Here is a 26,121-nt window from a genome sequence, read left to right on the forward strand (position 1 = left end):
TGTGGGATTAGGAGTTTGTAAGTACCCAAATTAAGCATGAATCACCCTCCATAACACTTACAGAAAGAGCCCTTTTTGTACAATAAATTAGTAAAGAAGTATTTGCTGCACAGTGTAATCCATATTTGGCTAATATTTTGAACATAATTCTGAAAGTGAAGTTGTATAATATAATAACCAGTTTATCTATATTCTTAGATTTTACCTAGGACATGAATAATTGCTTTGTGATTAGCATGCAGTATCCTATTGCTTTACTCTTGAAATTTTGGCTGGACTAACCAGTCCCAAAACAAAAAAGCACAAGGGGTCAGTGAATGCCAAGGACTCCTGGCTAAAGCGGATGGTACAGTCGGTTGTGCGTGGCAACTACTTGACAAGTCAGGACCAGTAAAGAGAGTGCTCCAAAACAGTATTTTCAAACAGTAAATATTTTAGAAAAGCAATGTAACAGCTGAAATTAATCAATCAGAGATCAGATTTGCTTAATAAAAACAGAAAGCCATTCAGCTATCTACAGCCATATACATGCTTTCAAAATAACATTTTTATTTCTCAAGTATAAATGTACAGGCATAAATGCAGACAACAGTAATGATAAACCTTCTACATAGCATATACAGTAGCAGTCCTATTCTTCAGTGATTTGTTTTTTATCTTTTGGTGGAATGATTGTTATATCAAACGGTTTAAAATACTCCAGCATGGACTGCGTGTCCTTCATATTTAAGCTGTACTCTTTTGCTATTCGCTCTTTCGTCCACGTTTTTGGGGATAGTTTGTAATTGTGTAAAACGGTCAAAGCCTCAATAAAAGAAATGTTTCCTTTTTGAATTTTGTCAACATCAATTCCAGAAGCCATATTCTTCAGTATCTGGTTAGGAAGTCTGAACTCTCCTTGCTCAGATGCCTGTAGTTCATCTTTTACCTATTTTAAAAACACAGAGAAAAACCATGTACAGGTTAGCAAGAATTCAATAGTAGCATGAAAATGTCAATTAAATCAGATAATAGCCACTGATGTTATACAATTTAGCTTGATGCCAACCAAACCTGTTTACTGCGATTTCTAAAGCACCAACATCTCAAGTCTATTCAGCATTTTCTACGTGTCAACGTTGATGTTGACTTTTTAACAATATCGTTATCACACCAGTCTACATTTTGGTATCAATATTATGAATGTTGACAATGTTACTGCATACCATGCAGACTCCTCTTACACAGCAGCAATAATTTACTGGTTAGTTTATAAGTACAACCTCTGAATAGACCCATCTTTGTAAAGATTCTTATTCTTTCAAATAGATCTTTAGCTACAGTACAAGATATCTGGCTCTCACAGATGCATCAACTAGCAGACTGAACAGAGCAGAGCAAACGTTACTGACACTACTCCAAAGGGGTAATTCCAAGTTGATTGCAGCAGGAATTTTGTTAGCAGTTGGGCAAAACCATGTGCACTGCAGGGGAGGCAGATATAACATGTGCAGAGAGAGTTAGATTTGGTTGTGGTGTGTTCAATCTGCAATCTAAATTGCAGTGTAAAAATAAAGCAGCCAGTATTTACCCTGCACAGAAACAAAATAACCCACCCAAATCTAACTCTCTCTGTAAATGTTATATCTGCCCCCCCCTGCAGTGCACATGGTTTTGCCCAACTGCTAACAAAATTCCTGCTGCGATCAACTTGGAATTACCCCCCAAATACACAACATTGTGTATGTGGAAAGCTGGTGGGGGATGGGTGCAGAGAGAGGTCTGCATATGTGGTGCCATGTGTGTTCTAATGGTGAGATCCTTACTATGTGATTTCCCTTGAACTCCCCCAGAGCCCAGATAGTCAAAATATGTGCTATCTGTGATCTGGGGGAGTTCCAGGGAAATCACAGTCAAAATCTGTGCTATCTGTACTTGAGATTTTGTCTATGTACGATTTTGACCATACTTTGTACTAGAAACTAGATAGTCAAGATTGATTTGACTGCACAGTCTGTCTAGCCTTGCAATACCGACCCTGCGGGAGTGCGCATCGGAATCAAATCGGTATCGCAAGCTGCCTAACACCTTGCGATTTCTACTAATTTTCCTTAGGATTTTGACTATATAGTCAAAATCGAAAGGAGAAATCTCACAGTGTGCACACTCCTTAAGTTTACATGTTAGATATAAGCAGGGTTGGCAAAATTAGCCAGTATAAAAAAAAAAAAAAAAAAAAAAATAGAAAACATACAAACATACTTTTGTTTAAAATGCGTTTTTTTAACCCCTTTTCTCTTCCAGTTAATGTGTTAACAAAAAAAAAAAATCCTGCTTATTATATCATCAATACTGTGATACATTGATATGTATTAGATACTTGATCAATCATTGTTTAATGCTTTATAATATTAACAATACAAAGTTACTGGGCTTTGATACGATTTATTTTATATGTTTCAATAAAATAAGATTTTAAACCTACCGGTAAATCTATTTCTCCTAGTCCGTAGAGGATGCTGGGGACTCCGTAAGGACCAAGGGGTATAGACGGGGCTCCGCAGGAGACATAGGCACCTAAAATAACTTTTCCTATGGGTGTGCACTGGCTCCTCCCTCTATGCCCCTCCTCCAGACCTCAGTTAGAGAACTGTGCCCAGAGGAGATGGACAATACGAGGGCAGGATTTTATAAATCCAAGGGCATGATTCCTACCAGCCCACACCAATCATACCATGTAACCCGGAACATACATAACCAGTTAACAGTATGAACAAACAGTAGCGGTCCAAGACCGATTCTAACTGTAACATAACCCTTATGTAAACAACAACTATATACAAGTCTTGCAGAGTTTCCGCACTGGGACGGGCGCCCAGCATCCTCTACGGACTAGGAGAAATAGATTTACCGGTAGGTTTAAAATCTTATTTTCTCTTACGTCCTAGAGGATGCTGGGGACTCCGTAAGGACCATGGGGTTTATACCAAAGCTCCCAATCGGGTGGGAGAGTGCGTATGACTCTGCAGCACCGACTGAGCAAACGCTAGGTCCTCATCAGCCAGGGTATCAAACTTGTAGAATTTAGCAAAAGTGTTTGACCCCGACCAAGTTGCTGCTCGGCAAAGCTGTAATGCCGAGACACCCCGGGCAGCCGCCCAAGAAGAGCCCACCTTCCTAGTGGAATGGGCCTTAACCGAATGCGGTAACGGCAATCCAGCCGTAGAATGAGCCTGCTGAATCGTGTTACAGATCCAGCGAGCAATAGTCTGCTTCGAAGCAGGCGCGCCAATCTTGTTGGCAGCATACAGGACAAACAGAGCCTCTGTTTTCCTAATTCTAGCCGTCCTGGCTACATAAATCCTCAAGGCCCTGACTACATCCAGGGACCTGGAATCCTCCAAGTCACTCGTAGTCACAGGCACCACAATGGGTTGGTTCAAATGGAATGAAGAAACCACCTTAGGGAAAAATTGAGGGCGTGTCCTCAATTCCGCTCTATCAACATGAAAAATCAAGTAGGGGCTCTTGTGAGACAAGGCCGCCAATTCCGACACTCGCCTTGCAGATGCTAAGGCCAACAACATGACCACCTTCCAGGTAAGAAATTTCAACTCAACCTTGTTAAGTAGTTCAAACCAGTGTGATTTTAGGAACTGCAACACCACGTTCAGGTCCCATGGTGCCACTGGAGGAACAAAAGGAGGCTGGATGTGTAGCACTCCCTTTACAAAAGTCTGGACTTCTGGAAGAGAAGCCAATTCCTTCTGAAAGAATATCGAGAGGGCCGAAATCTGTACCTTAACAGAGCCTAATTTCAGGCCCATATCCACTCCTGTCTGTAGGAAGTGGAGAAAACGACCCAAATGAAAATCTTCCGTAGGTGCGTTCTTGGTTTCACACCAAGACACATATTTTCGCCAGATACGGTGATAATGTTTTACCGTCACCTCCTTTCTAGCCTTTATTAGAGTAGGGATGACCTCCCCCGGAATCCCCTTCTCAGCTAGGATCCGGCGTTCAACCGCCATGCCGTCAAACGTAACCGCGGTAAGTCTTGGAACACGCAAGGACCCTGCTGCAACAGGTCCTCCCTTAGAGGAAGAGGCCAGGGATCTCCTGTGAGCATCTCCTGAAGATCTGAGTACCAGGCCCTTCGAGGCCAGTCTGGAACAATGAGTATTGTCTGTACTCTTTTTCGCCTTATGATCCTCAACACCTTTGTGATGAGAGGAAGAGGAGGAAACACGTAGACCGATTGGAACACCCATGGCGTTACCAGGGCGTCTACTGCTACTGCCTGAGGGTCCCAGGACCTGGCACAATACCTCCGAAGCTTCTTGTTGAGGCGTGACGCCATCATGTCTATTTGAGGAACTCTCCAAAGACCCGTTATAACTGCAAAGACTTCTTGATGAAGTCCCCACTCTCCTGGATGGAGATCGTGTCTGCTGAGGAAGTCTGCTTCCCAGTTGTCCACTCCCGGAATGAAGACAGCTGACAGAGCGCTTACGTGATTTTCCGCCCAGCGAAGAATCCTGGTTGCTTCCGCCATCGCGGCTCTGCTTCTTGTCCCGCCTTGGCGGTTCACATGAGCCACTGCTGTGACATTGTCTGATTGAATCAGAACCGGTAGGTTGCGAAGAAGACTCTCCGCTTGTCGAAGGCCGTTGTATATGGCTCTTAGCTCCAACACGATGTGTAGACAGGAGTCCTGGTCTGACCACAGTCCCTGAAAATTTCTTCCTTGGGTGACTGCTCCCCATCCTCGGAGGCTCGCGTCCGTGGTTACCAGGATCCAGTCCTGAATTCCGAACCTGCGACCCTCCAGAAGGTGAGCACTTTGCAGCCACCATAGAAGAGACACCCTGGTCCCGGGGGACAGTGTTATTTTCCGATGTAAATGTAGATGGGACCCGGACCATTTGTCCAGAAGGTCCCATTGAAACGTCCTTGCATGGAACCTGCCGAAGTGGATGGCCTCGTAGGCTGCCACCATTTTCCCCAGAACACGAGTGCATTGATGAACGGACACTCTTTTTGGCTTTAGCAGGTCTCTGACCATGTTCTGGATGTCCTGGGCTTTTTCCAACGGGAGAAAAACCTTATTTTGTTCCGTATCCAGTATCATACCTAGGAACGTTAGTCGAGTTGTCGGAATCAACTGTGACTTCGGTAGATTTAGAATCCAACCGTGTTGCTGGAGCACTCTCAGAGAGAGTGTCACATTGCTCAGCAATTGCTCTCTTGATCTCGCCTTTATCAGGAGATCGTCCAAGTATAGGATAATTGTGACTCCATGCTTGCGCAGGACCACCATCATTTCCGCCATTATCTTGGTGAATATCCTTGGGGCCGTGGAAAGCCCAAACGGCAATGTCTGAAATTGGTAATGACAATCCTGAACAGCGAATCTCAGGTACTCCTGATGGGAAGGATATATGGGGACATGAAGGTAAGCATACTTTATGTCCAGTGACACCATAAACTCCCCCTCCTCCATGCTGGCTATTATCGCCCTGAGCGATTCCATCTTGAATTTGAATCTTTTCATGTACAGGTTAAGGGATTTTAGATTCAAAATAGGTCTGACCGAACCATCCGGTTTCGGGACCACAAAGAGGGTTGAATAGTACCCTCTTCCCAGTTGGTTCAAGGGAACCCTGATAATTACTTGCTGTTGATACAGCGTTTGAAATGCAGCTAACACTACATCCCTGTCTGGGGTAGAAGCTGGTAAGGCCGACTTGAAAAATCGGCGTGGGGGCACCTCTTCGAATTCCTGGTTGTAGCCTTGGGAAACTATTTCCAACGCCCAAGGATTCAGGTCTGAGCTGACCCAGACCTGGCTGAAGAGTCGAAGACGAGCCCCCACCGGTGCGGACTCCCACAGGGGAGCCCCAGCGTCATGCAGTGGGTTTTGTAGAAGCCGGGGAGGACTTCTGTTCCTGGGCACCAGCCGAAGCAGGTGTTCTTTTCCCTCTACCCTTACCTCTGGCAAGGAAGGAGGATCCCCGACCTCTTCTGGACTTTTGTGACCGAAAGGACTGCATCTGATATGTTGGAGTTTTCTTGTGCTGTTGGGGAATAAACGGTAAAAAGTTAGATTTACCTGCGGTAGCTGTGGAAACCAGGTCTGCCAGCCCATCCCCAAACAACACGTCTCCCCTATAGGGTAGAACCTCCATATGCTTTTTTTAATCCGCATCACCCGTCCACTGGCGGGTCCATAAGGATCTTCTCGCTGAAATAGCCATGGCATTGGCTCTGGAAGCCAGTAATCCAATGTCCCTTTAAGCGTCTCTCATATACAAGACTGCGTCTTTGATATGGGCTAGAATTAACAAAACAGTATCTCTATCCATGGTATCAAGGTCAGCCGACAGGTTATCTGTCCAGGCTGAAATTGCGCTACATACCCATGCCGACGCAATTGTCGGTCTTAGCAAAGCTCCAGTATCTTTGACAGGCGCGTTAAAGCCTTGTCCACAGTGGGAGAGGATTCCCAACGTACCCTGTCCTGTGTAGGGAATGGGTGTGCCATATCAATTCTTTTGGGAATCTGCGGTCTCTTATCCGGAGTCTCCCAAGCTTTTTAAAAAAACTCATTAAGTTCATGAGATGGGGGAAAGTTTATTATCCGTTTCTTTCCCTTAAACATGTGTACCCTCGTGTCAGGAACAGAGGGTTCATCAGCAATATGCAACACATCTCTTATTGCTATAATAATACACTGAATGCTCTTTGTCACCTTAGGGTGCAATTTAGCTTCATCATAGTCGACACTGGAATCAGAGTCCATGTCAGTAGTTGTGTCCACAATTTTTGCCAAGGGACGCTTTTGAGACCCCGACGGGCCCTGTGAGTCGGTCCAATCCGAGGATTGACCCCCTGACGCCTCCCCGAATTCAGCCTTATCTAGCCTCCTATGTAAAGATGTCACACTTGCATTCAACATATGCCACATGTCCATCCATTCCTGAGTCGGCACTACCGACGGGGACACACCACTCATCTGCTCTACCTCCTCCTTGGAGAAGCCTTCCGCTTCAGACATGTCGACACGCACGTACCGACCCCCCACACACAGAGGGATATACCTATAAGGGGACAAAACCCCAACCAGGCCCTTAGGAGAGACAGAGAGAGAGTTGCCAGCACACACCCAGCGCCCAAATGACACTGGAAAAAAAAGATAGCGCTTTTTTATATTATATATATATATATATATATATATATATATATATATATATATATATCCAATTTCTCACTCCACTGCGCGCCACTGTGCCCCCCCCTTTCTTTTTTCCAACCTCTGAAGCGTTCAGCAGGGGAGTCCGGGGAGCCAGCGTTTCTCATGCAGCTCTGTGGAGAAAATGGCACTGGTTAGTGCTGAGGGATCAAGCTCCGCCCCCCCAGCGGCAGGCTTCGGTCCCTCTTCAATTTTCACAAAAATGGCGAGGGATCATCTATTTGCTGCCTCCGCAGTCTAATAGCACCTTATTGCCCAAAAACGAGGTTTATTGCTGCCGAGGGCGCCCCCCTGCGCCCTACACCCATCAGTGCTGTCTGTGTGTTGTGTATGGGAGCAATGGCGCGCAAGATCTGAAGTCTTCTGCCGCCTGAGATGTCTTCTTCTTTCTCATACTCACCCGGCTTCTATCTTCAGGCATCTGTGAGGAGGACGACGGCGCGGCTCCGGGACGAACCCCAGGGTGAGACCTGTGTTCCGACTCCCTCTGGAGCTAATGGTGTCCAGTAGCCTAAGAAGCAGAGCCTATCAGTTAAGTAGGTCTGCTTCTCTCCCCTCAGTCCCACGATGCAGGGAGCCTGTTGCCAACAGGACTCCCTGAAAATAAAAAAAACCTAACAAAATTCTTTTTCCACAGAAAACTCAGGAGAGCTCTCTGCAGTGTACCCTTCTCCTCTGGGCACAGAATCTAACTTAGGTCTGGAGGAGGGGCATAGAGGGAGGAGCCAGTGCACACCCATAGGAAAAGTTATTTTCGGTGCCCATGTCTCCTGCAGAGCCCGTCTATACCCCCTTGGTCCTTACGGAGTCCCCAGCATCCTCTAGGACGTAAGAGAAAACCAATTTTTTACTGCTTATTATTTCTAATACATTTGAATATATGAGAATAGACTAGACATATTAAAACATACAAAGTACAGTCAAAGGGGTGTAGTATGGTATGCCGGCGGCCGGGCTCCCGGCGACCAGCATACCGGCGCCCGACCGCCAGCATGGCGAGCGCAAATGAGCCCCTTGCGAGCTCGCTGCGCTCGCTACGCTGCAGGCACGATGGCGCGCTACGCTATTTATTCTCCCTCCAGGGGGGTCGTGGACCCCCACGAGGGAGAATATGTGTCGGTATGCCGGGTGTCGGGATTCCGGCGTCGGTATACTGTGCGCCGGGATCCAGACATTCGGCAACCAGAAGACCACCCCAGTCAAAGACATCTCAATAGGACTGAAGGTTTTAAATTTAAATAAACATGAAGGAGATTAAACCAGGAGGTGTTTCTCCGTGTATTGCCTATTTATTGTGTTGGAGCTGTTTACACATTTAAGATTGAGAATGTTAGTTGTGGTTTTCTCCTGTCCTAAAAGATTGATAGGGGAGGAAATTGTGGAGTCTTAAGCCCCATACACACCAGGGAGATGTGTGCTGAGCGATCTAGCACAGACCGCTCAGCACACATTTCTCCCCCCACTCAGCGCGATGTATGCTACGTGAAAGGGGGGGGGGGGGGCAGGGCGACGGGGGGGCCTCTCATTTCACCCAGTAGTGAAATGAGCGACATCCCCTTTAGATTGTAAGCTCTCACAAGCAGGGCCCTCTTCCCTCATGTGCTTATCCTTTGTCTTACTTTAATATTCTTCAACTGTACCACATCCAGCAGTCTTCTGCCACCTGATACTTATTCCAGTGTCATCTGCTGATGTAAATATGTTTATTTACCCTGTACTTATCCTATACTGTCATCAACTGTAAGTTGCTGTTTTCCTGTTTGATTATTTATGTACTCTGTAATTGGGCGCTGCAGAACCCTTGTGGCGCCATATAAATAAAGGATAATAAAAAAACAAAGGTTTCACTGTCTCCCTCTCACTCAAAAACTCTGTATTTCGGAACATTTGGATATGAGATACTCAACCTGTATCACAATTAGAGATGAGCGGGTTCGGTTCCTCGAGATCCGAACCCCCCCGAACTTCCCCTATTTTACACGGTTCCGAGGCAGCTTCGGATCTTCCTGCCTTGCTCGGTTAACCCGAGCGCGCCCGAATGTCATCATCCCGCTGTCGGATTCTCGCGAGATTCGTATTCTATATAAGGAGCCGCGCGTCGCCGCCATTTTCACTCGTGCTTTGGAGATGATAGCGAGAGGAAGTGGCTGCATTCTCTCAGTTTCTGTGTTCACTGTTCAGTGTGCTGCAAATATCTGTGCTCAGTGTGCTGCAAATATCTACGTTCTCTGCCTGAAAACGCTCCATATCTGTGCTGCATTGTAGGAGGACAGTGCAGAATTTTGCTGACCACCAGTATTTATTTATTTATATATATATATATATATATATATATATATATATATATATATATGGTACAGTAGTACATTGCTCTACCTCTGTGTCGTCAAGTATACTATCCATATCTGTGCTGCTTTGTAGTTGTGCGCAGTATATAGTAGGACAGTGCAGAATTTTGCTGACCACCAGTATATATATAGCTTTACGGTACAGTAGGCCATTGCTCTACCTCTGTGTCTTCAAGTATACTATCCATATCTGTGCTGCATTGTAGTTGTGCGCAGTATATAGTAGGACAGTGCAGAATTTTGCTGACCACCAGTATATATATAGCTTTACGGTACAGTAGGCCATTGCTCTACCTCTGTGTCGTCAAGTATACTATCCATATCTGTGCTGCATTGTAGTTGTGCGCAGTATATAGTAGGACAGTGCAGAATTTTGCTGACCACCAGTATATAGCAGTACGGTACAGTAGGCCATTGCTATTGATTACTGGCATATAATTCCACACATTAAAAGATGGAGAACAAAAATGTGGAGGCCGGCCGGCCACTTGGGTCGCTTAGCTTAGCCATCCAGCGACCTTGGTGCACCTCTTTTTTTCTTTGCATCATGTGCTGTTTGGGGACTATTTTTTAAGTGCCATCCTGTCTGACACTGCAGTGCCACTCCTAGATGGGCCAGGTGCTTGTGCCGGTCACTTAGCTTAGTCATTCAGCGACCTCGGTGCAAATTTTAGGACTAAAAATAATATTGTGAGGTGTTCAGAATAGTCTGGAAATGAGTGAAAATTATGGTTATTGAGGTTAATAATACTATGGGATCAAAATGACCCCCAAATTCTATGATTTAAGCTGTTTTTGAGGGGTTTTTGAAAAAACTCTTGAATCCAAAACACACCCGAATCCGACAAAAAAATTTCAGGGAGGTTTTGCCAAAACGCGTCCGAATCCAAAACATGGCCGCGGAACCGAATCCAAAACCAAAACCCGAAAAATTTCCGGTGCACAACAATGAATATTTATTTCTTCACATCACGTCTCGTCACTATGGTATCCAGGCCCTCATTCCGAGTTGTTCGCTCGCCAGCCGCTTTTCGCAGCAGTACACACGCTAAGCCGCCGCCCTCTGGGAGCGTATCTTAGCTTAGCAGAATTGCGAACGAAGTATTCGCAATATTGCGAAAAGATTTTTCTGTTAAGTTTCTGAGTAGCTCGAGACTTACTCTTCCAGTGCGATCAGTTCAGTGCTTGTCGTTCCTGGTTTGACGTCACAAACACACCCAGCGTTCGCCCAGACACTCCCCCGTTTCTCCAGCCACTCCCGCGTTTTTCCCAGAAACGGCAGCGTTTTTTCACACACTCCCATAAAACGGCCAGTTTCCGCCCAGAAACACCCACTTCCTGTCAATCACACTACGATCACCAGAACGAAGAAAAAAACCTTGTAATGCTGTGAGTAAAATACCAAACTTCTTAGCAAATTTACTTGGCGCAGTGCGAACATTGCGCATGCGCAATTAGCGGAAAATCGCTGCGATGCGAAGAAAATTACCGAGCGAACAACTCGGAATGAGGGCCCCGGTCTTTAGGTCGACACTCATTAGGTCAACCACTATTGGTCGACATGCATTAGGTCAACATTTCAAATGTCGACACATGAAAAAGATATGTTTTCCCCATTTTTAAATTATTTTTAGCTTTTTCATATTTTACGATCCACGTGGACTACAATTCTAATTAGTAACCTGTGCCAAGCGCAGCGGAGCGAGGCACCTTGCCTGAAGCGAGGGGACACAGTGCACTAATTGGGGTTCCCGGTCATTTTATGAAGAAAACGACACCAATTTTTCTTTTAAAAACTCATGTTGACCTTTTTCTATGTTGACCTTTTCCATGTCGACCTAATGACCGTGTCGAGCCAATGATCCACACCCGTCACTGCGCCAGTGGAGCGTACAATCTATATTCCCTATCACATGAAAATACATTAAAAAACTAGGGTTAAATTTATATCAAAAGCCAATTAACCTATCAGTATGTTTTCGGAAAATAGGAGATTTTGATTATTGATTCTTATAAACATACGTACATATATACGCGCACTTAAAAATCACTACAGAGGCACTTTAATGTACAGCCAAATACTCTATACACTGGTTGGCTAGCATTTTTCCATCATTTATTAAATTTCCAAAAACCATTTGACACTATGCTTATAGCTGTTAACAGCCTTCTACACCGGTTTTCTTATTTGCCACTTTTTTGGGAATTCAGGATAATTTTTTCATTGTTTCTCATAGTTCGCACACTGCAAAATGAATGCACAACGTCTGACTATTTGCAATGGGTTGTATGATACGATCACCCAGCAATGTTGGCCAAGGGTCAGGAGGGTGTGAGAGTAAAGAAAGACAAAATATGTAAGGTTGTGTACTGTACAGAGAGGATGTAGTTAGATAGGGAAGCATTGAAGGTTATGTGGGTGGGTCTGGAATTTGATAGGCTTGTCTGAAGAGGTGAGTTTTCAGGGAACGTTTAAAGGTTTGTAGACTAGAGGCGAGTCTTCTTTTGCGTGGGAGGGCATTCCACAGAGTGGGTGAAGCCCGGATAAAGTCCTGTAATTTTGAGTGTGAACAAGTAATGCGTGTAGATGAGAGACGCAGAGCAGAGAGGTCGGGTAGGGAGATATTTTGAGATGAGTGAAGAAATGTATATCGGTGCAGTTTGGTTAATAGTCTTGTATGTCAGTAAAAGTATTTTACATTTAATACGGTAGTATACCGGTAACCAATGAAGGGATTGACATAGCAGATTAATTATCTTTATAGTGTCAGCATATTATGCAGGACTTTACATATGTTTAGAATTACTTTAGATATGTTAATTCATTAACATCAGACCCTGCAAGTGTAGCTTACAACCTTAATTTCCCTAATACAGGCACACAAAAACACAGATGTGTACAGCTACTGCACGCGTATCCTCAGTCCACACCAAAAAGCTCAATTTATCACACCACAGACTTCGCGACTTATGCTGGGTACACTCTTATAGATACATCTGCAGATCAATTAATTGAAATACTGGGCGGGTATTTACATCCGTCCGCCCAGTTGAGCTGTCAATCACCGCCAGCTTGTGCAGTGAGTGTACAGGCGGTCAGCTGACAAGCCGTACACACAGCACGTATTGCTGGCACACAGTGGCCAACGGTCCATAGATATATTGGCTGTTCAATTGAATATAGATATATCGGACAGTTTGTATACACAGCCGAAATACTAATTGTAAGTGCCTAGTACACTATTTGTGAACAAAAAGTTACGTTTGAGGAAAAAGTATCAAAGTATATTATGGTTTTTGTTGCAAAGGAATTGGTATATTTGGCAACTAATATGCAAGCTTGAAGAGAAAGTAACAGAAAAAAATAGCAGGGTTGAGGAAAAAGTATTACTAGGCAGGTACAATATGGGTGACCCTCACCATACTCAGGGGCAGATGTATTAACCTGGAGAAGGCATAAGGCAGTGATAAACCAGTGATATGTGCAAGGTGATAAAGGCACCAGCCAATCAGATCCAATATGTAAATTAACAGTTAGGATTTGATTGGCTGGTGCCTTTATCACCTTGCACATATCACTGGTTTATCACTGCCTTATGCCTTCTCCAGGTTAATATATCTGCCCCATAATTAGGGTGCACTGGGGTAATTTTCAGACAGACAGGGTACTCGGGAGTAATTAATAGACAGAGGCACTACTCTCACAGGATTCTGAATTTTGTCAAAAAAAATAAATTTTTTGTTAGATCAGTACTTTTCCTACATCTATATGTATTTTGTGGGAAATTATTTGCTTATTCTGTTTACTGCAGCTTTGAATTCCTACATGTAGCAAAAACTGTGCGTCAAACATTTTGTTGTGCGTCTAATAAATACCCCAATTTCTTGTTCTGCCAAGGTACAATGATGTCTGTCACTTACCCCATTTTGTGATCATATCATCCCTATTTTATTTTATATCTCCTGTGGTATAAATTCTCTCAGTATAATAACTAGGCATGTGAGAATACAGATTTTTTTTTTTAAATAATAATAATAATAATAATAATAATAATAATAATAATAATAATAATCTCCAGAGATACAGCAAGAGTTTTATTTTTATCTGAAGATGACCCCAGTTAACCCTATGCTTAATTTGCAACTTTATACCAATTCTTTGAAACAAAAAAAAAAAAACCTAATTACACTACTTGCAGATAAAGGTGAAAGACTGTGGAAAAAGAAATTGAGAAAAAAAAAAGTGCGCAGCATAAGCATCACACCAGGCGTCTTACACCATATGGCGCAAAAGGGATAGGTACAGATGTGTCGTGTGTATGAATCGCCAGTGCGATTATTGGCACCAGCGTGCCACTCATTCGCAGGAGCACGTGCACTATGGGATGCCATGGATCGCGGGTGTGTACGCAGTGTCCCCGCACGGCCACAATATTAGCAGCAACCTACCCACAAATACCACGGCTAGCAGCAAAGATGAACAGGTACTCCTCTGTACAGTATATGAGAACGCATCTGCACTCAATCGACAGTAGTTATAGACTGTAGACTTGTTACCAAGGACCCCTTATGACTTGTATATTTGTTACTTACCGGTCTTCTGTTATTTCTGTGTTTGTTACTATTTTGTAAAGCGCTACAGAGTATGTTGGCACTATATAAATATTATTATTATTATTAATAGTTAAAAGTGTCTGTAACCTACTAATATATTTTTGGCATAAAATATAACTTCAGTCATAAATAAAGTAAAAAAGTCTTGAAATATAAAGCAAATCAAAGTAGAGGCTGTGAGAGGCCCATACAATGATTCAAAACATTATATAACTGGGAAAATAAGGTTAAATGTTTTCTGAAAGAAAAAACAGGGGAAGAAAAGGTGTTTGTCTTCTTTGTCAAAATCAGCATGATAATTGATAAATGGAACTGCAAGTTTCCATATTCATTATTTTTAAACCGAAACAGCAAGCGATCCATTCAATGAAGTACACACTGTGACTTGGGAAATCTATAGGAGAGCAATCCATAATGGACCTCAAAGAGAGAGCATTACCAACATGCAGGATTAGAACCCAAGCTACAAATTAAAGGCAACACAGGTGATAAATGATGTTGCAGTTGTGGTAGAAGATAATTGAAAAATAAAACCACAAGTAATGAAAAATGTTAATGAAGGTTAAATAGGCAATAGAAAAAAAAAACCCCACACAATTAAAATTAGTAAGAAATGGACAGAATTTTCTTTCAATTTATTGTAGACCATCAATATGTTCTTCTCAGAGATTTTATTAATCCTAAATATTAAAAGAAATAAACTGGATTTACATGTAAAAAAAAAAAAACAATTGGCGTTTTAAATCTAGTCATTATCTCACCGGAATCGCAAAGGCTTCCGTAAAATAGAGGGTCTTACATTTAGCCCCAGATGTTTAAAAAAAAAATTTAAAAAAAATTATAAGTCAAAAATAAGAATTTACTTACCGATAATTCTATTTCTCATAGTCCGTAGTGGATGCTGGGGACTCCGAAAGGACCATGGGGAATAGCGGCTCCGCAGGAGACTGGGCACAAAGTAAAAGCTTTAGGACTAGCTGGTGTGCACTGGCTCCTCCCCCTATGACCCTCCTCCAAGCCTCAGTTAGGATACTGTGCCCGGACGAGCGTACACAATAAGGAAGGATTTTGAATCCCGGGTAAGACTCATACCAGCCACACCAATCACACCGTACAACTTGTGATCTGAACCCAGTTAACAGCATGATAACAGGGCGGGAGAGTGCGGATGACTCTGCAGCACCGAATGAGAGAACTCCAGGTCCTCCTCAGCCAGGGTATCAAATTTGTAGAATTTAGCAAACGTGTTTGCCCCTGACCAAGTAGCTGCTCGGCAAAGTTGTAAAGCCGAGACCCCTCGGGCAGCCGCCCAAGATGAGCCCACTTTCCGTGTGGAATGGGCTTTTACAGATTTTGGCTGTGGCAGGCCTGCCACAGAATGTGCAAGCTGAATTGTACTACAAATCCAACGAGCAATCGTCTGCTTAGAAGCAGGAGCACCCAGCTTGCTGGGTGCATACAGGATAAACAGCGAATCAGATTTTCTGACTCCAGCCGTCCTGGAAACATATTTTCAGGGCCCTGACTACGTCCAGTAACTTGGAATCCTCCAAGTCCCTAGTAGCCGCAGGCACCACAATAGGCTGGTTTAAGTGAAATGCTGAAACCACCTTAGGAAGAAATTGAGGACGAGTCCTCAATTCTGCCCTGTCCGTATGAAAAATTAGGTAAGGGCTTTTATAGGATAAAGCCGCCAATTCTGAGACACGCCTGGCTGAAGCCAGGGCTAACAGCATTACCACTTTCCATGTGAGATATTTTAAGTCCACAGTGGTGAGTGGTTCAAACCAATGTGATTTTAGGAATCCCAAAACTACATTGAGATCCCAAGGTGCCACTGGAGGCACAAAAGGAGGCTGTATATGCAGTACTCCCTTGACAAACGTCTGAACTTCAGGAACAGAAGCCAGTTCTTTTTGGAAGAATATTGACAGGGCCGAAATTTGAACCTTAATGGACCCTAATTTGAGGCCCATAGACAGTCCGGTTTGCAGGAAATGCAGGAAACGACCCAGTTGAAATTCCTCTGTAGGGGCCTTCCTGGCCTCGCACCACGCAACATATTTACGCCAAATACGGTGATAATGTTGTATGGTTACATCCTTCCTGGCTTTGATCAGGGTAGGGTTGACTTCATCCGGAATGCCTTTTTCCTTCAGGATCCGGCGTTCAACCGCCATGCCGTCAAACGCAGCCGCGGTAAGTCTTGGAACAGACATGGTCCCTGCTGGAGCAGGTCCTGTCTTAGAGGTAGAGGCCACGGGTCTTCCGTGAGCATCTCTTGAATTTCCGGGTACCAAGTCCTTCTTGGCCAATCCGGAGCCACGAGTATAGTCTTTACTCCTCTCCTTCTTATGATTCTCAGTACTTTTGGTATGAGAGGAAGAGGAGGGAACACATACACTGACTGGTACACCCACGGTGTTACCAGAGCGTCCACAGCTATTGCCTGAGGGTCCCTTGACCTGGCGCAATATCTGTCCAGTTTTTTGTTGAGGCGGGACGCCATCATGTCCACCTTTGGTTTTTCCCAACGGTTCACAATCATGTGGAAGACTTCTGGGTGAAGTCCCCACTCCCCCGGGTGAAGATCGTGTCAGCTGAGGAAGTCTGCTTCCCAGTTGTCCACTCCAGGAATGAACACTGCTGACAGTGCTATCACATGATTCTCCGCCCAGCGAAGAATCCTTGCCACTTCCATCATTGCCCTCCTGCTTCTTGTGCCGCCCTGTCTGTTTACGTGGGCGACTGCCGTGATGTTGTCCTACTGGATCAACACCGGCTGACCCTGAAGCAGAGGTCTTGCCTGACTTAGGGCATTGTAAATGGCCCTTAGTTCCAGGATATTTATGTGAAGTGACGTTTCCATGCTTGACCACAAGCCCTGGAAATTTCTTCCCTGTGTGACTGCTCCCCAGCCTCTCAGGCTGGCATCCGTGGTCACCAGGACCCAATCCTGAATGCCGAATCTGCGGCCCTCTAGGAGATGAGCACTCTGTAACCACCACAGGAGAGACACCCTTGTCCTTGGAGACAGGGTTATCCGCTGATGCATTTGAAGATGCGATCCGGACCATTTTTCCAGCAGATCCCACTGAAAAGTTCTTGCGTGGAATCTGCCGAATGGAATCGCTTCGTAAGAAGCCACCATCTTTCCCAGGACCCTTGTGCATTGATGTACTGACACTTGGCCTGGTCTTAGGAGGTTCCTGACTAGGTCGGATAACTCCTTGGCTTTCTCCTCCGGGAGAAACACCTTTTTCTGTACTGTGTCCAGAATCATCCCTAGGAACAGCAGACGTGTCGTCGGAATCAGCTGTGATTTTGGAATATTTAGAATCCATCCGTGCTGTCGTAGTACTATTTGAGATAGTGCTACTCCGACCACCCACTGTTCTCTGGACCTTGCCCTTATCAGGAGATCGTCCAAGTAAGGGATAATTAAGACGCCTTTTCTTCGAAGAAGAATCATCATTTCGGCCATTACCTTGGTAAAGACCCGGGGTGCCGTGGACAATCCAAACGGCAGCGTCTGAAACGGATAGTGACAGTTCTGTACCACAAACCTGAGGTACCCTTGGTGAGAAGGGCAAATTGGGACATGGAGGTAAGCATCCTTGATGTCCAGAGACACCATATAGTCCCCTTCTTCCAGGTTCGCTATCACTGCTCTGAGTGACTCCATCTTGAACTTGAACCTTTTTATGTAAGTGTTCAAGGATTTCAGATTTAAAATGGGTCTCACCGAGCCGTCCGGCTTCGGTACCACAAACAGCGTGGAATAATACCCCTTTCCCTGTTGTAGGAGGGGTACCTTGATTATCACCTGCTGGGAATACAGCTTGTGAATGGCTTCCAATACCGCCTCCCTGTCGGGGGGAGACGTTGGTAAAGCAGACTTCAGGAACCGGCGAGGGGGAGACGTCTCGAATTCCAATTTGTACCCCTGAGATACTACCTGCAGGATCCAGGGGTCCACTTGCGAGTGTGCCCACTGCGCGCTGAAATTCTTGAGACGGGCCCCCACCGTGCCTGAGTCCGCTTGTAAGGCCCCAGCGTCATGCTGAGGACTTGGCAGAAGCGGGGGAGGGCTTCTGTTCGTGGGAAGAGGCTGTTTGCTGCAGTCTTTTTCCCCTTCCTCTGCCCCGGGGCAGATATGAGTGGCCTTTTGCCCGCTTGCCCTTATGGGGACGAAAGGACTGAGCCTGAAAAGACGGTATCTTTTTCTGCTGCGAGGTGACTTGGGGTAAAAAGGTGGATTTTCCAGCCGTTGCCGTGGCCACCAGGTCCGATAGACCGACCCCAAATAACTCCTCCCCTTTATACGGCAATACTTCCATATGCCGTTTGGAATCCGCATCCCCTGACCACTGTCGCGTCCATAATCCTCTTCTGGCAGAAATGGACATCGCACTTACTCTTGATGCCAGAGTGCAAATATCCCTCTGTGCATCTCGCATATATAGAAATGCATCCTTTAAATGCTCTATAGTCAATAATATATTGTCCCTGTCCAGGGTATCAATATTTTCAGTCAGGGAATCCGACCAAGCCACCCCAGCACTGCACATCCAGGCTGAGGCGATTGCTGGTCGCAGTATAATACCAGTATGTGTGTATATACTTTTAAGGATATTTTCCAGCTTCCTATCAGCTGGTTCCTTGAGGGCGGCCGTATCAGGGGACGGTAACGCCACTTGTTTTGATAAGCGTGTGAGCGCCTTATCTACGCTAGGGGGTGTTTCCCAACGCGTCCTAACCTCTGGTGGGAAAGGGTATAATGCCAATAATTTTTTAGAAATTAGCAGTTTTTTATCGGGGGAAACCCACGCTTCATCACACACCTCATTTAATTCATCTGATTCAGGGAAAACTACGGGTAGTTTTTTCACACCCCACATAATACCCTTTTTTGTGGTACTTGTAGTATCAGAAATGTTCAAAACCTCCTTCATTGCCGTGATCATGTAACGTGTGGCCCTACTGGAAAATACGTTTGTTTCCTCACCGTCGACACTGGAGTCAGTGTCCGTGTCAGTGTCTGTATCGACCTGAGGTAACGGGCGTTTTATAGCCCCTGACGGTGTTTGAGACGCCTGTACAGGTATCAACTGATTTGCCGGCTGTCTCATGTCGTCAGTCTTTTGTAAAGTGCCGACACTATCACGTAATTCTTTCCATAAGACCATCCAGTCAGGTGTCGACTCCCTAGGGGGTGACATCACTAACACAGGCAATTGCTCCGCCTCCACACCATTTTCCTCCTCATACATGTCGACACAGCGTACCGACACACAGCACACACACAGGGAATGCTCTGATAGAGGACAGGACCCCACTAGCCCTTTGGGGAGACAGAGGGAGAGTTTGCCAGCACACATCAGAGCGCTATATATATACAGGGATAACCTTATATAAGTGTTTTTCCCTAATATAGCTGCTGTATATATTAATATGCCAATTTAGTGCCCCCCCTCTCTTGTTTTACCCTGTTTCTGTTGTGCAGGACTGCAGGGGAGAGTCAGGGAGCCTTCCTCCAACGGAGCTGTGAGGAAAAAATGGCGCTTGTGTGCTGAGGAGATAGGCTCCGCCCCTTTTTCGGCAGCCTTTCTCCCGCTTTTTTGTGGAAAACTGGCAGGGGTTAAATACATCCATATAGCCCAGGAGCTACATGTGATGTATTTTTAGCCATTTAAGGTATTTTCATTGCGTCCCAGGGCGCCCCCCCCCCAGCGCCCTGCACCCTCAGTGACCGGAGTGTGAAGTGTGCTGAGAGCAATGGCGCACAGCTGCGGTGCTGTGCGCTACCTTATTGAAGACAGGACGTCTTCTGCCGCCGATTTTCCGGACCTCTTCACTCTTCTGGCTCTGTAAGGGGGCCGGCGGCACGGCTCCGGGACCCATCCATGGCTGGGCCTGTGATCGTCCCTCTGGAGCTAATGTCCAGTAGCCTAAGAAGCCCAATCCACTCTGCACGCAGGTGAGTTCGCTTCTTCTCCCCTTAGTCCCTCGATGCAGTGAGCCTGTTGCCAGCAGGTCTCACTGAAAATAAAAAAATAAGAATTTACTTACCGATAATTCTATTTCTCGTAGTCCGTAGTGGATGCTGGGGACTCCGTCAGGACCATGGGGAATAGCGGGCTCCGCAGGAGACAGGGCACATCTAAAAAGCTTTTTAGGTCACATGGTGTGTACTGGCTCCTCCCCCTATGACCCTCCTCCAAGCCTCAGTTAGGTACTGTGCCCGGACGAGCGTACACAATAAGGAAGGATGTTGAATCCCGGGTAAGACTCATACCAGCCACACCAATCACACCGTACAACTTGTGATCTGAACCCAGTTAACAGTATGATAACAAAATGAAGTAGCCTCCGAAAAGATGGCTCACAACAATAGTAATAACCCGATTTTTGTAACAATAACTATGTACAAGCATTGCAGACAATCCGCACTTGGGATGGGCGCCCAGCATCCACTACGGACTACGAGAAATAGAATTATCGGTAAGTAAATTCTTATTTTCTCTAACGTCCTAGTGGATGCTGGGGACTCCGTCAGGACCATGGGGATTATACCAAAGCTCCCAAACGGGCGGGAGAGTGCGGATGACTCTGCAGCACCGAATGAGAGAACTCCAGGTCCTCCTTAGCCAGAGTATCAAAATTTGTAAAATTTTACAAACGTGTTCTCCCCTGACCACGTAGCTGCTCGGCAAAGTTGTAATGCCGAGACTCCTCGGGCAGCCGCCCAGGATGAGCCCACCTTCCTTGTGGAATGGGCATCTACATATTTCGTCTGTGGCAGGCCTGTCACAGAATGTGCAAGCTGAATTGTACTACAAATCCAGCGTGCAATAGACTGCTTAGAAGCATGAGCACCCAGCTTGTTGGGTGTATACAGTATAAACAGCAAGTCAGACTTTCTGACTCCAGCCGTCCTAACTATATATATATATATATATATATATATTTTTAGGGCCCTGACCACGTCTAGTAACTTGGAGTCCTCCAAGTCCCTAGTAGCCGCAGGCACCACAAGAGGTTGTTTCAGGTGAAAACGCTGACACCCCTTCATGAAGAAACTGGAGACGAGTCCCAGTTCTGTCCTGTTCAAATGGAAAATTTTAATATGGGCTTTTGTAAGACAAAGCCGCCCATTCTGACAATCGCCTGGCCGAGGCCAGGGCTAACAACATGGTCACTTCCCATGTGAGATATTTGTCAACAGCATGGTCACTTTCCATGTGAGATATTTCAAATCCACAGATTTGAGCGGTTCAAACCAATATGATTTTAAGAAATCCCAACACTATGTTGAGATCTCACGGTGCCCCTAGGGGCACAAAAAAGCTGTATATGCAATACATCCTTTACAATCTGGACTTCAGGAACTGAAGTCAATTCTTTCTGGAAGAAAATCTACAGGGCCGAAATTTAAATGTTAATGAAACCCCAATTTGAGGTCCAAAACACTCCTGTTTTCAGGAAGTGTAGAAATCGACCTAGTTGAATTTCCGTCGTGGAGCCTTCCTGGCCTCACCCACGCAACATATTTTCACCACATGTGGTGATGACGTTGTGCGGTCACCTCCTTCCTGGCTTTGACCAGGGTAGGTATGACCTCTTATGGAATGCCTTTTCCCCTCAGGATCCGGCATTCAACCGCCATGCCGTCAAACGCAGCCGCGGTAAGTCTTGGAATAGACATGGTACTTGCTGAATCAAGTCCCTTCTTAGCTCCCCAGGCCCTTAGTCCTCTGTGAGCATTTCTTGAAGTTCCGGGTACCAAGTCCCTCTTGGCCAATCCGGAGCCACTAGTATAGTTCATACTCCTCTATGTCTTATAATTCTCAATACCCTGGTTATGAGAAACAGAGGAGGGAACACATACACAGACTGGTACACCCACGGTGTTACCAGAACATCCACAGCTATCGCCTGAAGGTCTCATGACCTGGCGGAATACCTGTCCCGTTTTTGTTCGGGCGGGACGCCATCATGTCCACCTTTGGTCTTTGCCAACGGTCCACAATCATGTTGAAAAACTTCCCTATGAAGTTTCCACTCTCCCGGGTGGAGGTCATGCCTGCTGAGGAAGTCTGCTTCCCAGTCGTCCACTCCCGGAAAGAACACTGCTGACAGTGCTATCACATGATTTTCCGCCTAGCGAAAAATCCTTGCAGTTTTCACTGCCCTCCTGCTTCTTGTGCCGCCCTTCTGTTTACGTGGGCGACTGCCGTGATGTTATCCCACTGGATCAATACCGGCTGACCTTGAAGCAGAGGTCTAGCTAAGTTTAGAGCATTATAAATTTGCTCTAAGCTTATTTATGCGGAGAGAATTCTCCAGACTTAATCACACTTCCCTGGAAATTTTTTCCCTGTGTGACTGTTCCCCAGCCTCTCAGGCTGGCCTCCGTGGTCACCGGCATCCAATCCTGAATGCCGAATCTGCGGTCCTCTAGAAGATGAGCACTCTGTAATCACCACAGGAGAGACACCCTTTTCCTTGGATATAGGGTTATCCGCTGATGCATCTGAGGATGCGATCCGGACCATTTGTCCAGCAGATCCCACTGAAGAGTTCTTGCGGGAAATCTGCCGAATGGAATTGCTTCGTAATAAGCCACCATTTTTACCAGGACTCTTGTGCAATGATGCACTGACACTTTTCCTGGTTTTAGGAGGATCCCGATTAGCTCGGATAACTCCCTGGTTTTCTCCACTGGGAGAAACACGTTTTTCTGGACTGTGTCCAGAATCTTCCCTAGGAACAGTAGACGTGTCGTCGGAAAAAGCTGCGATTTTGGAATATTTAGAATCCACTCGTGCTGTCGTAGAACTACTTAAGATAGTGCTACTCCGACCTCCAACTGTTCTCTGGACCTTGCCCTTATCAGGAAAGCGTCCATGTTTTTTTTTTTGTTTTTTTTTTGTTTTTTTTAAGAAAAATCATCATTCCGGCCATTACCTTGGTAAAGACCCGGGGCGCCGTGGACCATCCAAACGGCAGCGTCTGAACTGATAGTGACAGTTCTGTACCAGGAACCTGAAGTACCCTTGGTGAGAAGGGCAAATTTGGACCTGTAGGTAAACGTCCCTGATATCCAGTGACATCATATCGTCCCCTTCTTCCTGGTTCGCTATCACTGCTCCGAGTGACTCCATCTTGATTTGAACGCTTGTATGTAAGTGTTCAAATATTTCAGATCTCACCGAGCCGGTTGGCTTCAGTACCACAATATAGTGTGGAATACTACCCCCTTCCTTGTTGTAAGAAGGGTACTTTGATTATCACCTGCTGGGAATACAGCCTGTGAATTGTGTGAGGGGGAGACGTCTCGAATTTCCAATGTACACCTGGGATATTACATGTAGGATCCCGGAGTTCCCTTGCGAGTGTTGCTGAAACTCTTGAGATGACCCCCTACCGCACCTGAGTCCGCTTGTACGGCCCCAGCGTTATGCTGCGGACTTGGCAGAAGCCGTGAGGAGCTTCTGTTCCTGGGAATGAGCTGCTTGCTGCAGTCTTCTTCCCTTTCCTCTCCCCCTGGGCAGATATGACTGGCCCTCGCCCGCCTGCCCGTATGGGGACGAAAGGACTGAGACTGAAAAGACTGTGTCCTTTTCTGCCAATATGTGACTCGGGGTAACAAAAGGTGGATTTTTCAGCTGTTGCCATGGCCACCAGGTCCAATGGACCGCCCCTTTATACGGCAATACTTCCATATGCCGTCTGGAATCTGCCTCACCTGACCACTGTCGTGTCTTCGTCTGGCAGATATGTACATCACATTTACTCTTTGATGCCAGAATGCAAATATGCCTCTGCGCATCACACATATATAGAAATGCATCCCTAAAATGCTCTATAGACAATAAAATCCTGTCCCTGTCAAGGGTATCAAAATTTTCAGTCAGGAAATCCGACCAAGCCCCCTCAGCGCTGCACATCCAGGCTGAGGCGATTGCTGGTCGTAGTATAACACCAGTATGTGTGTATATACTGTTATGATATTTTTCAGCTTCCTATCAGCTGGCTCCTTGAGGGCGGCCGTATCTGGAAACGGTAACGCCATGTTTTTTATATGCGTGTGAGCGCCTTGTCCACCCTAAGGTGTGTTTTCCAACTCGCCCTTACTACTGGCGGGAAAAAGGGTATACCGCCCATAACTTTCTGTCGGAGGAACCCCACGTATCATCACACACTTCATTTAATTTATCTGATTCAGGCAAAACTACAAGTAGTTTATTCCCACCCTACAAAATACCCTTATTTGTGGTACTTGTGGTATCAGAAATACGTAACACCTCCTTCATTGCCCTTAACATGTAACTTGTGGCCCTAAAGGAAAAATACGTTTGTTTCTTCACCGTCGACACTGGGGTCAGTGTCCGTGTCAGTGTCTGTCGACCGACTGAGGTAAATGGGCGTTTTTACAAGCCCCTGACGGTGTCTGAGACGCCTGGACCGATACTAATTTGTCCGCCGGCTGTCTCATGTCGTCAACCGGCTTGCAGCGTGTTGACATTATCACGTAATTCCATAAGTAAGCCATCCATTCTGGTGTCGACTCCCTAGAGAGTGACATCACCATTACAGGCAATTTTCTCCGTCTCCTCACCAACATTTTCCTCATACATGTCGACACACACGTACCGACCTACAGCACACACATACAGGGAATGCTCTGATAGAGGACAGGACCCACTAGCCCTTTGGGGAGACAGAGGGAGAGTTTGCCAGCACACACCAAAAGCGCCATAATGTATATAACAACCCTAGAAGGTGTTGTTTCTATATATGGGCTCTTAATATATAATTATATCGCCAATTTATGCCCCCCTTCTCTTTAACCCTGTTTCTGTAGTGCAGGGGAGAGTGGGAGCCTTCCTCACCAGCGGAGCTGGTCAGGAAAATGGCGCTGAGTGCTGAGGAGAATAAGCTCCGCCCCTTTCACGGCGGGCTTTTCTCCCGGTTATTAGGAAAACTGGCCTGGGTTAAATACATACATATAGCCTTAATGGCTATATGTGATGTATTTATTTGCCAAATAGGTATTTATATTGCTGCCCAGGGCGCCCCCAGCAGCGCCCTGCACCCTCCGTGACCGTGTCAGTGAGCCGTGTAGCAACAATGGCGCACAGCTGCAGTGCTGTGCGCTACCTCTCTGAAGACTGTGAAGTCTTCTGCCGCCTGTTTCCGGACCTCCGTTCCGCCGTCTTTCTTCAGCGTCTGTAAGGGGGATCGGCGGCGCGGCTCCGGGACGAACCCCAGGCTGACCTGTGTTCCGACTCCCTCTGGAGCTCAGTGTCCAGTAGCCTAAAACTTCAATCCTCCTGCACGCAGGTGAGTTGCAAGTCTCTCCCCTAAGTCCCTCGTTGCAGTGATCCTGTCGCCAGCAGGAATCACTGATTAGAAACCTAAAAAAAAACTTTACTAAACAGCTCCTTAAGAGAGCCATCCAGTTTGCACCCTTCTCGGACGGGCACAAAAACCTAACTGAGGCTTGGAGGAGGGTCATAGGGGGAGGAGCCAGTACACACCATGTGACCTAAAAAGCTTTTTAGATGTGCCCTGTCTCCTGCGGAGCCCGCTATTCCCCATGGTCCTGACGGAGTCCCCAGCATCCACTAGGACGTTAGAGAAAACCTATTTAAACTTTTACTCTAAGCAGCTCAGGAGAGCCACCTAGATTGCACCCTTCTCGTTCGGGCACAAAATCTTAACTGAGGCTTGGAGGAGGGTCATAGGGGGAGGAGCCAGTGCACACCAGCTAGTCCTAAAGCTTTTACTTTGTGCCCAGTCTCCTGCGGAGCCGCTATTCCCCATGGTCCTTTCGGAGTCCCCAGCATCCACTAGGACGTTAGAGAAATGTGCAGATATACAAGTGATTTATCACCAAAATACCTAGAATATCCCTACATA

At 45.9% G+C, this 26,121-nt stretch overlaps 1 protein-coding gene across 1 annotated transcript in view; it reads right to left on the reverse strand.

Annotated features, from left to right (window-relative positions):
* Positions 1–529: 529 nt before the first annotated feature.
* The window catches only part of NDUFAF4 (NADH:ubiquinone oxidoreductase complex assembly factor 4), a 50,435-nt gene continuing 24,843 nt past the window's right edge, over positions 530–26,121 (reverse strand). Inside the window, exon 3 of the mRNA XM_063917016.1 lies at positions 530–928. Coding sequence (XP_063773086.1) covers positions 632–928 — 297 coding nt within the window. The 3' untranslated portion in view covers positions 530–631. The remainder of the gene's footprint in view (positions 929–26,121) is intronic.

Source organism: Pseudophryne corroboree, chromosome 4 (genome assembly GCF_028390025.1).
Source record: "Pseudophryne corroboree isolate aPseCor3 chromosome 4, aPseCor3.hap2, whole genome shotgun sequence".
NCBI classification, from domain to species: domain Eukaryota; kingdom Metazoa; phylum Chordata; class Amphibia; order Anura; family Myobatrachidae; genus Pseudophryne; species Pseudophryne corroboree.